Below are 15,408 nucleotides of genomic sequence, written 5' to 3'. Positions count from 1 at the left end.
CTACTCGGGAGGCTGAGGCAAAGAATAGCTTGAACCCAGAAAGCGGAAGTTGCAGTGAGCTGAGACCGCACCATTGCACTCCAGCCTGGGTGACAGAGTGAGACTCTGCCAAAAAAAAAAAAAAAAAGAAAAAAACCAAAAACTTGTGGCTAATATATCCTGTATCTCATGTGACAACCACAACTACCTGTAACATGCTCACTGTAAAGAATAAAATTTATAACATGTTATTTCATTATGTGAAGGCTTAAGCACAACTAAACCAGAAGACAATAAAGTACAATGAAGTAGTCAATTCCCACACCCCACGTAGAATCGCTGTGGTTGCAATAGCTACAGTGAAAGCCGATGTTGGTAACCCGATTTTCCAAAATGGCAAACTTTTGGTTAAAGTGCGAAGTAAAACAAAGTAGTTTTAATTGACATGAGAATGAATTCCTAGCAAACTCAGTCTTTTCCAAAATGCACAAACACTGTTTTATGTTTAGAGGTACAAAGATAGTTCTAGGCTCAGATAAATAAACAGGGTTTTCATATACATAAAGCTGGTCATTCAAAAGTTGTCTTGGGAATTCTTCACAGTAAGGGAGGTCTGAGCATTTCAGGATGTCTAGCATCCTGCCCAGGTTGATGAAATGCTAGTAGCATACCCTCAAATCCTTCTGACAATGAAAAAATGGCCCATGAATTTCCAAAATGCCCTCTAGGGGGCAGAACCACCTCTTCCATGAAGGATCCTCAGCAGTCCCTGATTCACTCGGCCAAGCTGCCCAGACTATTTTCCTTCTTCGGGTGATGACCCAGCCTTGGAGTTCTTCAAGTTCTTGGAATTGTTAAACACATGTGACCATCACCATGTGTCAGCCCAGTGAGGTGGTCAGGAGATTGGTGTCCTCATGGCTTGCTCTCAGGAGCGCCTGATGGTGCTGGATACAAGGCCTGGCCCCTCTCCAGGAGACAATTTTCGGAATCCACAAGGAGAGTGCTCACCCAGAACAAGTGACAGACAAGGCCAACTCAGGCACGGGACAGTCACTCTTTGTGCCCCATGGCACCCCAAGTCGAAAGTGCTAGGGCCCAGGGTCCTGGGAGCAGGAACAAAGTTGGAAATGGAAGCCTATGCCTATTAAATGATAGGAAAGTCCTGAGATGAGGTTCAGAGAAAACAGTTTGTGAGATGACAGGATGAGGAAGCAGGGAGGCTTGGAAGGTAGATACAGGGAGGAAAGATCTTTAAGGGTTGCCGCAGAAGGAAAAGTCCAGGCCATGCAACCGAAACTGTTTATTGAAACCTCAGTTCTACAAAAGCGTGAAAAACCCTGATACAAAGCAGCGGCCAGAGAGGCCTGGGAAGAGAACACCCGGGAGAGAAACCAGAAGAGAAGGAAGCCTAGGAGCAGGACACTAAGAGAACACTGGAAGACAAAAGGTCAGGGTTGAAGGTCCCAGCAGTCCTTCGCTCCACTAGACTAAAGCTAAGGAACGGGAGTGAAAAGGGTTTCCTGCCTCACCCAGCAGCTCCCACCTGACCCCATCAGTCCCTGGCTCTTCTGCCTCAGGAACATCACACAGGCCCAAGTCAACATTTCCTTCCTCCTCTCACCCCACTTCCCTTATCTCCCACCTTTACCCTTCCATCCTAGGGAACTAAAAAGTAAACATCTAGAAAAGCCCAGGGAGGCAGAGACGGGCTTCTACTATGTCCATCTGGGACATGTCCCTGGTTACCAAGTGGAAGCTCTCCCTGGTGCCATCACTGTCCTGGCCAAGCAGCCAGACAGCCGCTGAGGTCTAGGAGTGAATGACCTTCAGTCCTTCTGCCCCACCACCCCATAAGCTCCCACCCAGGAGGACAGGGGATCTGCCAAGGACCCAGAGAGGATCTAAATCAAGCTTTGCTCCTCCAGGTTCTCAGAACTCCCACACCCTCTTAATGCATTCCTCGGAGCCCAACCTAGCCTGGGAAAATGAAAGACTTGAGGCGAGCCAGCTCCATGACGCTGAAAAGGGAACATTGCTGGGGCTGGGGAAGCGAAGGGGGCACTGGACTCCAGGGCCAGGGAGGAGCCAGGCCATAGGTATGGTACCAGGGGCTGGGCTGTCCAGCAGGGACTGTACGGTTGGGGTGGTGGCAGGCACGGCAGGTTGGGGAGTCTCTCTGGAGCTTCTGGCAAAGGGGGCAGTTATGAAGAAGAGTAGGAGGGGCAGGGGGTTCTGGGGGAGGCAATGGTGGAGGAGTCAGCGAGGCCAGAAGACTGCCCCAGAGTGACTGCAGCCCTGTGCTGCCTTCTAGGTAGCTGGAGACATTAGCAGGAGATGGCAGGCATCGTGGCACAGAAGGTATGCAGGGCTCCAGGAGGCACCGGGAGGTCAGTCCAAGGTCAGGTGGCCCAGGTTCAGGGCTGCAGGACAGCCCCAAAGACTGATGTATTACGGCCACTGATGCCACAGCCAGGGCCACACTGCTCACATATGCCACAGCTAACAGGCAGGACAGCTGCAGAAGAGGAGGTAAGAAAGGATTCTGACTGTCTTTAACACATTCTCACCCATTATCTCTAGAAACTTGTGTTCCAGTTGGAGCCATTTATACCCCATCTTGCCCATCTATTCCCAACCCCATCTCTCGGGCCTTTCAGCAATCACTTCACACCATCCCACCCTATACACCAACCTGCTGAAGCTCCTGTCCTTCCAAGCCCTCCTCACCTTTACCAGCCGCTGGCAGAGGGAGCCCAGGGCAAACTGCCAGGTTGGCTGCTCCAGCAGCACACACAGGTCTGTGTAGGTGTACCAGCCTCGCCGCCGTCCCTGCTGCTCAGCCACACTAGGGGAAATAGAGAAATGACAGAGTATGCAACTCTCCCTCAGCCAGCCCAGTGGCACCCTCCTGTCACCCAGGACCCACCAGGACACACTGGGGAGCTTGTTAAACCTACAGATTCCTAGGCTATCTGCTGATCTAGAAACTAAGGGTGAGACCAAGACCTATATTTTATTTATTTTTATTTATTTATTTTGTTAAGACAGGATCTTGCTGTTTCCCAGACTAGAGTGCAGTAGTGCAATCATAGCTCACTGCAAGCTCGACGTCCTGGACTCAAGTGATCCTCTAGCCTCAGCCTCCTGAGCTGGGATTATGGGTGTACTCCACTGCACCTGGCTAATATTTTTTTCTGGTAAGGTCAGGGGTCTTGCTATATTGCCAGGCTGGTCTCAAAATCCTGGACTCGAGCAATCCTCCTGCCTTGCCCTCCCAGAGTGCTAGGATTACAGGCATAACTACCGTACCCACCCAAGACATGTATTTTAAATAAGCTGCTTCCCACCTTCCCAAAGATGATGATGAAGAGGACACATATGTTTGGGAACCACTATCTTGGCAATTCTCTTTCTTGTCTCCCTCCACCCCTAGTTACACAGACTCTCATCTCCCCCCACCCCAAATCCCTCAAGCCCTTCTTCTCAACTCCTAGAACCTACCAGCTCTCCAGCCAGCTCAGCACCTCAAAGATCTCTCGAGGGTCAGTGTAGAGACGCCAATCCTGTAAGGAGAGAGGACACCAAACCAGACTTGGATATGAGCCACAATCGTTGAATAATAAGAGCCATAGAAGCAACTACAACCACCACTATAGCTAATGCATATTCAGCACTTACTATGTGCCAGATACTGTCTCAAAACCTTTTACATATTAACTCACTGAATCACCACCTGCCTGGTTTCACATTATACCCTCCGTTAAGGAAGAGGAGAGAAAATGATGCTGAGAATGGTTCATGCCCACAGGGAGCTAAACATCTAAGGGCAGAAAAAGTATGGACACAAATACTCAGAACCCAATAGGATAAACTCTGATTCAGAGTGTACCCTGTGGGACCCTGGAGGAATAGAGAAATAGAGCCTCACTGCTCTAGAATCTCCAAAACTGTGGTTAGTACTGCAGAGATAGGAAATGAAGACACTAACACAAAGGCACAAGAAAAACAGAAGACAAATGACAAACCAACAGAAAGCTGTACAAGAACAAAGGACTTAAATATGGTAAAGATGGGCCAGGGAAACTGAGCAAGAGGGAGAACAGCTACTCACCATGGCACTCAGGAAGCCCCTCTCCAAGGCATTGAGAGTGGGCACGGCCACACCCCCAGCAGCTCCCCATTCATCATTGAAGACTTCCTCCTCCTCCCCTTCATCATAGAGGTACTTACTGGCCACCATCTGCGGAGGAACCAGAAGTGATAGAGCAGAGCTCATAGCAGGCTCCTGGCTCACTAGGGAGACAGGGAGGGGGTATCTTACCATTGAGATCAAGAACAAGTCAGAGGATGACACGTGCTGCAAGTAGTCTGGGTTTCGGTGCCGGAGCCTTTCAATGTACACCAGAGCCAGCATCATAGCACATGGGGAGATACACGCCTCCCTGAGGGTAGAAAGGATCACTAATTAAACCCAAGGGTCCTTTGACTCTTGCAGGTTTTAAGATGCTAGCTCATGTCCTAACCTCTTATCTTTGGAAAAAACTATTCCTGGATGGGCACAGTGGCTCATGCCTGTAATCCTAGCACTTTGGAAGGCCAAGGTGGGTGGATCACTTGAGGCCAGGAGTTCAAGACCAATATGGTGAAACCCTGTCTCTATCAAAAATACAAAAATTAGCTAGGGGTGGTGGTGCGTGCCTGTAGTCCCAACTACTAGGTAGGCTGTGGCACAAGAATCACTGGAACCCAGGAGATGGAGGTTGCAGTGAGCTGAGATTGTGCCACTGCACTCCAGCCTGGGCAGCAGAGCAAGACTATCTCAAGAAATAAAAAAAAAAAAAAAAAAAAAGAAAGAAAAAGAAAAAACTATTCCTCTTTCTCTAGGGTCCAAACACTCTCATCCTATCCTCATTTTCAGGCTCACCGGGACACATGAGCTACGTATTTCTTCTGGAGTCGGCGAATAGGGCTGGGGGCTGCCTTCTGGAGCAGTTCCACAGCAATGTCTGCAAGGGACAGAAGGAAGGCCGAGTGAGCAAGTAAGTACCCACCCCCAACACACCTAGCAGAAGACGCAGATCTGTATTTTCTGAGGCCTTGGGGACAGGACCAGGACCATAGTAACAACATAGAGATCAAATTCTCCCACACCGAGACAAAAAGCCCATTCCAAGTTTGAATTTCAGCTCATTCTAGCAGGAAAGCTTACTGCCCTGTCACCTGAAATTATCCAGATTTGTCTATCACTGCTGTTCATCTGTGGCATAAACAGGCCTTGTTTACTTGGGGAACATATAATGGATATCCTTGGAAAATGATTTTCAATATATAAATCAAGAGTGGTTTGTAAATGTTTTTTATTCACTTGGGCTAAAAGAATGGGAAATACAAACTGTTCTCTTAAATCAAGTACCAACAAGCTACCAATGAAAAGACAGTGCAGCCACGGGGCAAACCTCGAATCATTTTAATGGCTGATAACAACCCCATTTTCATGCTTCTCACTTGCCCAGTCATACAACACTGCCTAACCTGCCACCGGGCTGGAGAGCTCCTCCAGGCTACAGTTGGCTTCCCAGTCCCAGCCATAGTAGAGCCTCCTTCGGATCCGGGCACTCAGCTTCTGGTGTCCTGGGAGGAACTGAAACAAGGCAGGCGCAGCAGAGGGTGAAGGGCAGGGAAAGGTATGATGGAGATCCTGGCTCCGGGCTGGAAGTCGGTGCGGAGGACAGGCCGGCCTCACGGCCAGGAGGCCCATGCCATACCCAAACCCGCATTCTCTGAATCGCTTGCCAATGGCAGCCTGGTCCACAGGAGAAGGCTCCCCTACCCTCATCGAGGGCTCCCCAGGAGAAGTTCTCCGAGAAGGGCCCTAGTCTGGCCACCCCTACCCCCATTCCTATACCCCGTGGCTCTCCCTCTGGGCCAAATCTGCCGCCGCCTTGAGGAGACACTGCTCGAGCGGCTGCCGCCCAGTCCCGGCACGGGAGTCAGGCGAGCTCGCGGCGCCGCCCGGGCCCGGAGGGGCGCGCCGGGAGGCTGGGGAGAAGGCGGGCCGCGCGCTCACCGTGAAGTCCTGGAAGCCGGCGAGGGAGAAGGTGCCTTCTTCGTCCAGCAGGAGCCCGGTCAGGTCCATCGCGCCTCCGCCCTGCCAAGGTGAAGGGAAGGGAAGAAAACGAGTTGTGGGGGGCGCGCGGAGCTGTCCTCGCCCGCCTGTCCACCTTGCGCGGCTGCCTCCCCGTTGCGGGCCGCCGCCCTGGCCCTCGCAGCTCCCTCCCCCCGGAGGCGGAAGGCGGGGCCCGGGCTGGCGGGCGCCTCTTCCTGTTCCGTCCCGGGTTTGGCACGGCGGGGAGCCCTAGGCCCCGGGAGCCCGGCGTCGAGCGTCCGTGCGGCGCTCACCTGGCAGATAGAGGAGACCTAGCTGCGAGGCGCGTACTGCGCGCGTGCCGCGTCCGACCGGCGTTTACAAGCTGCGGGGATGCCGCCCGCGAGTCGGCGCTCCGCACTTCCTGCCGCCCGCTCCGCCCAGCCTCCAGCCCTGTGGGCAGGCCCCGGACTCGAACTCCTGGTCTCCCCGAGAGTGGCCAAGTCCCAGAGCTGAGCCTCAGGCGACCGTCTGAGAAATGGGGACAACCCCCAGGGGACCACGCCGCACTGAGGATGAAGGAGTCAGACAGACCTTTCCGTAGCAATGGTGAAGTTAATGTGAATAAGACGAGACGCACAACAGGCAGTTGTTGTCAATTGCTTTTTAGAAAGGGAGATTATACACACTCAGCAATTCGTACGAAAAGCATCTGAAAGGATACACAAGAAATGTAGCAGTGGGTGAACTATGGACAAGGAGGAAAAGAAACCCAGGGGTCCTTTTTAGTGTAATCTGAACTTTTAAACCAAAGGTTACTGCGGAAATTCTGGATCTTAAGCGAATATAAGGCCCCAAAACATGTCAACACGTCCACCCAACAGTAAACTGCATCCACCCAAGGTTTTGTTTCTAAACCCACCTCCCGCTTTCAATCTCATGCTTGAGGAGGCCGAGGTGGGAAAGTTTAAGGAGATAAGAAAAAAACAAGTTTTCTGAGTAGATGGAGCTGTTTTCGAGTCTGTCGAGTCACGCGCTGGTGTGTTTGTTTACCCGCTGAGAGGAGGGAACTGGGAGGACCAGTGCGTTGTGGGTTGAGAAATGGGACGGCCACCGCCCTTCCCGAGCAGAAGCAGATCCTACCGGGGATACTGGGCGTCTGGAAGCCCACTTCCTGCCCCACACGGGGGATACCGGGGCAGCACCACACTCCCTAGCCGCCCGGCGCACTGTGGGATAAGAAAACGGGCTCGACTGCCGGGACAGGGACCCGGACTCACACCCGGGGTGATTTCGGCAGCCAGAAAACACACCTCAGTAGGCGCAGGGTCAGCGGCAGCCGCCGGCGCGCAAGCGCGGGCCGCCCTATCCGGGCGGTTGGGCCGCGTCACGTGACGGACTCGGCGCTCTGTCGTCACGTGACGCCCCTCCGCAGCCTCTGCTGTCCTCCGCTGCGCCCCCTTCCGCCTGACGCGCCCCCGGCGGCGGCCGCGCAGCCCTGGCTCCTCGCGGGCTCGGGCGGCGGCTGCGGCGGGGCTATGGCGAGCGGCGGTGGCGGGGGTAACACCGGCGCAAGTGGGGGGCCGGGGATGGGCCTGAGCCTAGGCCTGGGTCTGGGTCTAAGTCTAGGCATGGGTGAGGCCACCGGCGAGGCAGAGGAGGAGGCGGCCACGGCCGAGGCGGTGGGACGCCTGGCCACGACGCTGTGGCTGCGGCTCCGCAGTTGGGAGGCGGTGCTGGCGGCGGCGCAGCGGCTGCTGGTGTGGGAGAAGCCGCTGCACAGCCTGGTCACGGCTGCCGCGCTCAACGGCCTCTTCTGGTAACGGCCGCGGAGGAGGGGGCGGGGCCGGGCTGAGCGGGAGAGCGGGGGCGGGAGGGGTCGAGAGCACCATTCCCCATTCTGGGTTATCACTTGGCCCGGCGGAATGACCCATCCCAGTTTTTGCACGCTGGCATCCGCTTAGGTTGTCCCTTCTGTCTCTGAGTCGCGAGTCAGGCCTGGCGGTGCCATTCCCCCATCAGTAGGCGCCTTTCCGCCTTCTGAGATGGATGCAGGAGCCTCCCTCACCCACTCACTGCTGAGGTGCCTGTCTCTCCCTAAGGTTGCTGTCTTCCTCGTCCCTCCGGCCCTTCTTCCTACTCAGCGTCTCACTTTTGGCCTATTTTCTGCTGGATCTCTGGCAGCCTCGCTTTCTCCCTGACGTTTCAGGTGAGTGTTTCTTCATTCAGTAAGCATCCTTTGGGCACTTGCTGGGTGCCTGATTCCGCGGGGTGGGGTTGAATGGTGAGGGGAACGGACAGCAGGTCACCTGCCTCCCAGGCATACCCCCCTTCCTTTTTGCAGGGAATTGTCTAAAATGAGAATTGCCCCTTTCCAAAGTTAATATTACTGCAGGTGCAGTGGCTAAGATTGTGAAGTCTGCAGCCATATTGCCTGGGTTCCTTTCCCTGCTCCGCCACTAACCATGTCTGTGACCTTGTAAAAGTAGCTCAATCTCCGTTTGCCTCAATTTCCTTATCTGTAAAACACAGATGATAGAACTTACTTCATAGACAGGTGAGGAGAGGATTAAATCAGTTCATACACATCCTATACTTGTGATAGTGCTTCACATATAAGCTGTGTAAATGGAATGTCAGTTTTGTTTTTCTTGTTATCCATATAATTTACTTAACAGGTGATGGGCTGTGTGTGAGTTGCTTGGGATATAAGCATGAGTAAAATGTGTTCCTATGCTGGAGTAGGGTAAAGTCTAAAGAAGGAGACAGACACAAACAATAACATGTGACAGCTCCCCAACTGGCATCTGAAGAAAGTGCACTGGGGCTGCAAATGAGGGACAACTATTCCTGCTTTAGGGAGTGTCTCCCAGGGCCCCTACCACTCAATAATTTGTCCCCCTTCTATCTCTCTAGCATCATCCCCAGAGGAGCCACACTCTGACAGGTGAGTGCAGGCCACCTTTTGAAGACAAATGCCTACATTCTGTCCTGCTTGCCGGTGCTGGTGTCACCATGGAGCAGGGCAATGCCCCAGCATTGTGAATGGACTGGTAACAAGCCATGGGTTTGTCATGGTCCTAGGCTCCCATGTAGGTGTTCGCGTGCCTGCTCCTTTCGGGGCAGAGGGTTGGGTCCTCCTGACTTTGCTTGCGAAGACCAGGACAGCCTCCTTTTGGGAGGTGGGGTCGTTCACTTATTTAAAAGGAAGGTATCATTGGCATTCTCAGAGGAATTTGAGTGTCTAGGAAGCTGGTATCTGAGGCCTCCAGGGGTCATGTCATGTCTCCCCAGTGAGGGTGCGGGGTCAGGCGCCCGGCCGCACCTGCTGAGTGTGCCCGAGTTGTGCAGATACCTGGCTGAGAGCTGGCTCACCTTCCAGATTCACCTACAGGAGCTGCTGCAGTACAAGAGGCAGAATCCAGCTCAGGTAACCTCCCCCAGATCATACAACAGTTCACTACACACTGAACGGGAACAGAGGTGGCAGGGGATGGGAGTGGAGTGATGTAAACTCCCCGGTTGGAGACCCTGAAAGAAGAGGCCTGAGTGCCTCCTTGAGGCAGCATTCACAGCTAGTCCCTGGTGCAGGAGGCAGTCTCACCTCAGGAAATAAGCTTCTGATAGCTTGGCACTTTCTCCTGCCAAGGCAGACCAGTGTGAATTACGGGAATCGGGCACTATTTATTGCCAACTTCCTGAATTGGTGGTCTTGAGCATCCTCTTAACCAAACTGGACCACCCCATTCCTCAAGGACATACACATCCTTCTACCAGCTGAACAGTAGTTTCTTTTCCAGCTGAGCGGGGCACATATTTCAGCCTGCTGTTCTTAGACTTGTGCTTCTCTTTGCAGTTCTGTGTTCGAGTCTGCTCTGGCTGTGCTGTGTTGGCTGTGCTGGGACACTATGTTCCAGGGATTATGATTTCCTACATTGTCTGTGAGTAGGGTCTGTCCCTGCCCTATTTAAAGCCCTCTCCTTTCTTCTTTCTTTGTGCTGATCCAGAGGGAAGACTACTCTCTCTGCTCAGTTTCTGATTTGTGGAGATCTCCAGGGATGCTTTAGTATTAGTAACTGTGGGGAGGAGGGCAGTGGATGTGGTGAGAGGAGGTTGGCACAGCCTTGGGAAACGACTTTGCCTACCTTCAGCACTTCAGTTTAAGGACCAGTTGAATGGGGGCCATTAGCAAATTGGCATAGGGAGCTCTTAGTTGACTCTCTTAACCCATAGTGTTGAGTATCCTGCTGTGGCCCCTGGTGGTTTATCATGAGCTGATCCAAAGGATGTATACTCGCCTGGAGCCCCTGCTCATGCAGCTCGACTACAGCATGAAGGCAGAAGCCAATGCCTTGCATCACAAACACGACAAGAGGAGTAAGGGGCTCCCCTAATGGGAGGGTGAAAGGCGGGGAGGGCCTTGGCTTGTGGCTCATGAGGTGCCCTGGAATTTAGATCTTCTTTGGCTGTTTGTCTCCCCTTCCATCATTCATGCTTGGTCACTGCCATACTACTCTTGCCTTTCTAGAGCGGCAGGGGAAGAATGCACCCCCAGGAGGTGATGAGCCACTGGCAGAGACAGAGAGTGAAAGCGAGGCAGAGCTGGCTGGCTTCTCCCCAGTGGTGAGGTCCAGGGAAGATGGGGGTGTCAAATAGAAAGCCAGAGGAAACATCTTTCTGCTTTGGAGCTGCCACCTCTAAAGGAGGTGGAAGCCAGAGGTTTGGGAGAGGGGATACCCCTGATAAATTTGTTCTCGTACCCCCTCATGTGTCGTGTTCATTTTGACTCTCCTGTAGGTGGATGTGAAGAAAACAGCATTGGCTTTGGCCATTACAGACTCAGAGCTGTCAGATGAAGAGGCTTCTATTTTGGAGAGTGGTGGCTTCTCCGTATCCCGGGCCACAACTCCGCAACTGACTGATGTCTCTGAGGGTACGGGGAGCCCTTTGCTGCTCCCTCCCCACCCTCCCCCTGATCTTCCTGTTTCCTACCATGGGTACTTGTTGTGCTGTCTGGCCTACTGACTCTAATTCTACTCAGCTCCTAAAAGACCCTAGCAGGCCCATTCCCCATTCCTTTTTTTTTTTTTTTTTTTTTTTTTTCCTCTCTCGAGACAAGAGTCTCACTCTGTTGCCAGGCTGGAGTGCAGTGGTGCCATCTTGGCTCACTGCAACCTTCACCTCTCTTATTCAAGCAATTCCCCTGCCTCAGCCCCCGGAGTGGCTGGGACTACAGGCACGCACCACCACACCTGGCTAATTTTTTGTATTTTAGTGGAGACAGGGTTTCACCATGTTGGCCAGAATGGTCTTGATCTCCTGACCTTGTGATCCACCCACCTCAGCCTCCCAAAGTGCTGGGATTACAGGCGTGAGCCACTGTGCCTGGCCACCATTCTTAATTCTTTGTTCTCTGTACAGATTTGGACCAGCAGAGCCTGCCAAGTGAGCCAGAGGAGACCCTAAGCCGGGACCTAGGAGAGGGAGAGGAGGCAGAGCTGGCCCCTCCTGAAGACCTACTGAGCCGTACTCAAGCCCTGTCAAGGCAAGCCCTGGACTCAGAGGAAGAGGAAGAAGATGTGGCAGCTAAGGAAACCTTGCTTCGGCTCTCATCCCCCCTTCACTTTGTGAACACGCACTTCAATGGGGCAGGGTCCCCTTCAGATGGAGTGAAATGCACCCCTGGAGGACCAGTGGAGACACTGAGCCCTGAGACAGTGAGTGGTGACCTCACTGCTGTGCCCAGCACCCTGTCACCCCCACTTTGCCTTGCTGAAAGTGACCCAGCCCCCTCCCCCTCCATTCTCCCACCTGTTTCCCAGGACTCACCCCAGCCCCTGCCTGCCCCTGAGGAAGAAGAGGCACTCACCACTGAGGACTTTGAGTTGCTGGATCAGGGGGAACTGGAGCAGCTGAATGCAGAGCTGGGCTTGGAGCCAGAGACACCCCCAAAACCCCCTGATGCTCCACCCCTGGGGCCTGACACCCATTCTCTGGTACAGTCAGACCAAGAAGCTCGGGCCATGGCAGAGCCATGAGCCATTGGGGAAGGAGCTGCAGGCACAGTAGGGCTTCCTGGCTAGGAATGTTGCTGTTTCCTCCTTTGCCTGCCACTCTGGGGAGGGGCAGTGCGCGGGGAAGCTGGCTGTTGGATGGTAGCCATTCCACCCTCTGCCTGCCTGCCTGCCTGCTGTCCTGGGCATGGTGCAGTACCTGTGCCTAGGATTGGTTTTAAATTTGTAAATAATTTTCCATTTGGGTTAGCGGATGTGAACAGGGCTAGGGAAGTCCTTCCCACAGCCTGTGCTTGCCTCCCTGCCTCATCTCTATTCTCATTCCACTATGCCCCAAGCCCTGGTGGTCTGGCCCTTTTTCCTCCTATCCTCAGGGACCTGTGCTGCTCTGCCCTCATGTCCCACTTGGTTGTTTAGTTCAGGCTCTTTATAATTTTTCTCTCCTGTCTTGCGTTCCTCTCTGCTTTATTTCCCTGCTGTGTCCTGTCCTTAGCAGCTCAACCCCACCCTTTGCCAGCTCCTCCTATCCCATGGGCACTGGCCAAGCTTTAGGGAGGCTCCTGGTCTGGAAAGTAAAGAGTAAACCTGGGGCGGTGGGTCAGGCCAGTAGTTACACTCTTAGGTCACTGTAGTTTGTGTAACCTTCACTGCATCCTTGCCCCATTCAGCCCAGCCTTTCATGATGCAGGAGAGCAGGGATCCCACAGCACATGCGCCAGCGCTGGAGTTGGTGAGCATGCGCTCTGTCTTGAGATGAGGGGTTTCCTTACTGCTCCTCTGGGTGGTCCAAGTGTAGTGGGACCTCCTACTAGGGTCAGGAAGTGGACAGTAACATCTGTGCAGGTGTTGACTTGAAAAATAAAATGTTGATTGGCTAGAACTGCTGCCTGCCTGACTGAACTGCCTTCCACACCCTGCACCACGTTTCCTCCTCACCATTACCCGGTTTACCCTAGTCTTTTTGGCTGTTCATTACCTTGGTGCAAAACAGGGCTGAAGCAAGGATCACCTTGACAACCCTAGCTTCCCCTTAGCGGTCTTCGCAACAGTGTGATCTGTTTAGTGAGAAGTAGCATGTGTGAATAAAATGTATGCAGGAGGAAGTTGCCTTGTCTTCCCAGTCAATAGAAATTTGGGACTATAGCAATTGTGTTCTACCATGTGGCCTACAACCTTAACACTGTTTTCTTAAGAAGTCTTCACCCATTTGCGTGCTAACAGCTCACTCAGCCCTGACTTACTTATACTGGGGAAGCCAAACGAGCAATAGAGGACCTTTACCTGTATTAGAAATGAGTTGGAGCCAAGGAACACAAATTGTATCTAATGGTTACTGAGTCCATCGTATGTGCTTGGCTCTGCTCTGAGGGATTTATATGCATTAACAAGCGTTTTTGCCCACAACTCAGATACATACTGTTATTAATTTCATTTTATAGACAGGTTAAATTTCCTGAAGGCCACAGGTCCCTGTGGAGCCAGAATCCAAACCCAAGCAGTTTTGGCTTCAGCAAATGCATCAAACAGTAAGGCCCTGTCCATTAATAGGGCACAGATAGGAAGATGCGCAAGGATGGGAGAACTATAGAGAACCAATCTGATACCTTGGCTTCACAAAGAGTGGACAGGGCAGTGCTTCCTTTGGGAAAAGCCCAGAACTGAGCAGATGGCCTCCTTTATGAGTTCATGTCCTCTGCCTTCAGCTGGAGGTACCATATGGCAATGCTACCTGTCTTTCTGCTGGAGGTACCATATGGCAATGCTACCTGTCTGAGGTTGATTTGATTTCTATGCCATATCTTTCCTAAGTGTGTAAGAATTTTTCTCTTTCCTTCACATTTGACTGAGGGTTTCACTGAGCCCCTGTCCTGTGCCACTGAAGGAACTTGAACTTTTCATGATCTAGAGATTTCACAGGAGAATGGAAAAATAGTTATAATCAATAAGCAGGCAATTCAGGAAAAGTAGAATTAACCAATCATGCAATGGCTGCCACATGTCTTATCGTTAATCCATTTCCTTACTAAACTTGGACATTGAGAACAGAACCAGAAGCTTGTAGCTGGATCAAAATATTCTCCATAGGCCTGGAGTTTCATGAGGGTCTATTCTTTATATTCACCATGGTCTGATGCCTGCTAGATGTTTGTCTATGATTTTTTTTTCCATTATCAGGTGTCTTGGCCGTTTCACGCACCATGATGAAAGGGCCAAAGGTTTTCATATGAGTAAAAGAAGAAAGCAGAAATGTGAAACCTACAATTAGGCTAAACAAAAATCAATTGGAAAAGTACAGGCTGGTGGGAGAAGAGTTGGCTACATGTTTGTTTATGCTGGGAGAGAGGGAAGTACATTTTGGTTAGCTATGTATTCAAACAGCTAATAGTTCAATGTTGTTGCTCATAAACTTACTTTTAGGCTTTATCAATAGAAGTGTAGTCTCCAAAACAAGAAATGTGATAATTCTAGTGTTCTGTGCACGAGTATTCTAATAATTCCAGAGAAGGGCGGCCGGGCATGGTGGCTCACGCCCTGTAATCTTAGCACTTTGGGAGGCTCAGGTGGGTGGATCATGAGGTTAGGAGATCAAGACCATCCTGGCCAATATGGTGAAACCCCATCTCTACGAAAAATACAAAAATTAGCTGGGTGTGGTGGTGCGTGCCTGTAATCCCAGCTACTCCAGAGGCTGAGGCAGGAGAATTGCTTGAACCTGGCAGGCGGAGGTTGCAGTGAGCCAAGATTGTGCCACTGAACTCCAGCCTAGCAACAGAGTGAGACTCCCATCTCAAAAAAATAAATAAAATAACTTCCAGAGGATGGCTTGCTGTGCTTGTGGGCAAATTGTAGTATGTCCAGGAGAGGACTGCTAGAAATGAAGGCTGAAAATCATCATATAACAGACTGTTGAAGGAACTGGGAATCTAATCCAAAAAGAGAGCTGAGTGGGTTCACATCAGCTGGCTTCAAACTTCAAAGGTTGTAGGACTTCAGAGGGTGATATGAGTTGAGTTTGGTTGATAATAGTGCTAAGTAGAATTTAATTTTCTAGTCAAGGGAATATTGCAAAACAGTAGATTTTAAATGATCTTCAAAAGTATAATGATCAGGGGTAGTGATTCTAAGAATAATTCTAACATGGAAGGACAATATATCACCATACTTTGCTTTTAGTGTCCAACTAAAGTCACCTTGGACTTCTCTTCCTCTGTCCGCTCCCTTAAAAGTTGGTATTGTTCTGGGTGTCAGTGGCTCACTTATCTTTGCATTCTGCTCACTCATTCTGGACAATTTCATATATTAACCCATTTAGTTCCCACTCAGATT

At 51.6% G+C, this 15,408-nt stretch overlaps 2 protein-coding genes across 10 annotated transcripts; one reads left to right on the top strand and one right to left on the bottom strand.

Annotated features, from left to right (window-relative positions):
• Positions 1 to 387: 387 nt before the first annotated feature.
• On the bottom strand, positions 388 to 7,473 carry CNPPD1 (cyclin Pas1/PHO80 domain containing 1). 7 transcript variants are annotated; one of them, XM_032278142.1, is made up of 10 exons: positions 7,381 to 7,473; positions 6,662 to 6,779; positions 6,050 to 6,130; positions 5,515 to 5,623; positions 4,907 to 4,988; positions 4,304 to 4,424; positions 4,094 to 4,222; positions 3,484 to 3,545; positions 2,710 to 2,827; positions 1,955 to 2,497 (listed from the first exon to the last, which is right to left on the bottom strand). In XM_032278142.1, exons 3-10 carry the CDS (start codon positions 6,116 to 6,118, stop codon positions 1,955 to 1,957), a joined length of 1,233 nt encoding a protein of 410 aa, XP_032134033.1. In that variant the 5' UTR covers positions 6,119 to 6,130; positions 6,662 to 6,779; positions 7,381 to 7,473. The 7 variants fall into 7 exon arrangements, with proteins under 7 accessions (XP_032134032.1, XP_032134031.1, XP_032134033.1 ...); XM_032278145.1 differs by lacking the exon at positions 7,381 to 7,473 and adding an exon at positions 6,990 to 7,233; XM_032278147.1 differs by lacking the exons at positions 6,662 to 6,779; positions 7,381 to 7,473 and adding an exon at positions 7,262 to 7,359.
• Positions 7,448 to 13,183, top strand: RETREG2 (reticulophagy regulator family member 2). 3 transcript variants are annotated; one of them, XM_032278138.1, is made up of 10 exons: positions 7,469 to 7,886; positions 8,170 to 8,276; positions 8,984 to 9,014; positions 9,362 to 9,497; positions 9,924 to 10,008; positions 10,301 to 10,444; positions 10,596 to 10,690; positions 10,865 to 11,000; positions 11,489 to 11,784; positions 11,890 to 13,183. In XM_032278138.1, the coding sequence occupies exons 1-10, from the start codon at positions 7,606 to 7,608 to the stop codon at positions 12,103 to 12,105; spliced, it is 1,527 nt and encodes a 508-aa protein (XP_032134029.1). In that variant the 5' UTR covers positions 7,469 to 7,605; the 3' UTR covers positions 12,106 to 13,183. The 3 variants fall into 3 exon arrangements, with proteins under 3 accessions (XP_032134028.1, XP_032134029.1, XP_032134030.1); XM_032278137.1 differs by having other exon boundaries at positions 7,448 to 7,886; positions 11,489 to 13,183; XM_032278139.1 differs by having other exon boundaries at positions 7,486 to 7,886; positions 9,450 to 9,497; positions 11,489 to 13,183.
• Positions 13,184 to 15,408: the final 2,225 nt, after the last annotated feature.

The sequence above is a fragment of the Sapajus apella genome, unplaced genomic scaffold (assembly GCF_009761245.1).
Source record: "Sapajus apella isolate SASKATOON/1434 unplaced genomic scaffold, GSC_monkey_1.0 scaffold10, whole genome shotgun sequence".
NCBI classification, from domain to species: domain Eukaryota; kingdom Metazoa; phylum Chordata; class Mammalia; order Primates; family Cebidae; genus Sapajus; species Sapajus apella.
The sequence above is the reverse complement of the archived record's forward strand: the minus strand, read 5'-3'. Positions and strand labels throughout refer to the sequence as shown.

What these genes read in the sequence shown, in the direction of transcription:
- CNPPD1 (XM_032278140.1), bottom strand. Translation starts at nt 6,118, where the DNA reads ATGGACCTGACCGGGCTCCTGCTGGACGAAGAAGGCACCTTCTCCCTC. An exon ending in TACGTAGCTCATGTGTCCCG is followed by an intron (nt 4,425 to 4,906) that starts GTGAGCCTGAAA and finishes TTCTACCCTCAG; the next exon opens with GGAGGCGTGTATCTCCCCAT. An exon ending in CTGAGCTGGCTGGAGAGCTG is followed by an intron (nt 2,828 to 3,483) that starts GTAGGTTCTAGG and finishes TATTTCCCCTAG; the next exon opens with TGTGGCTGAGCAGCAGGGAC.
- RETREG2 (XM_032278137.1), top strand. Translation starts at nt 7,606, where the DNA reads ATGGCGAGCGGCGGTGGCGGGGGTAACACCGGCGCAAGTGGGGGGCCG. An exon ending in CTTTCTCCCTGACGTTTCAG is followed by an intron (nt 8,277 to 8,983) that starts GTGAGTGTTTCT and finishes CTATCTCTCTAG; the next exon opens with CATCATCCCCAGAGGAGCCA. An exon ending in GAGGAGCCACACTCTGACAG is followed by an intron (nt 9,015 to 9,361) that starts GTGAGTGCAGGC and finishes ATGTCTCCCCAG; the next exon opens with TGAGGGTGCGGGGTCAGGCG.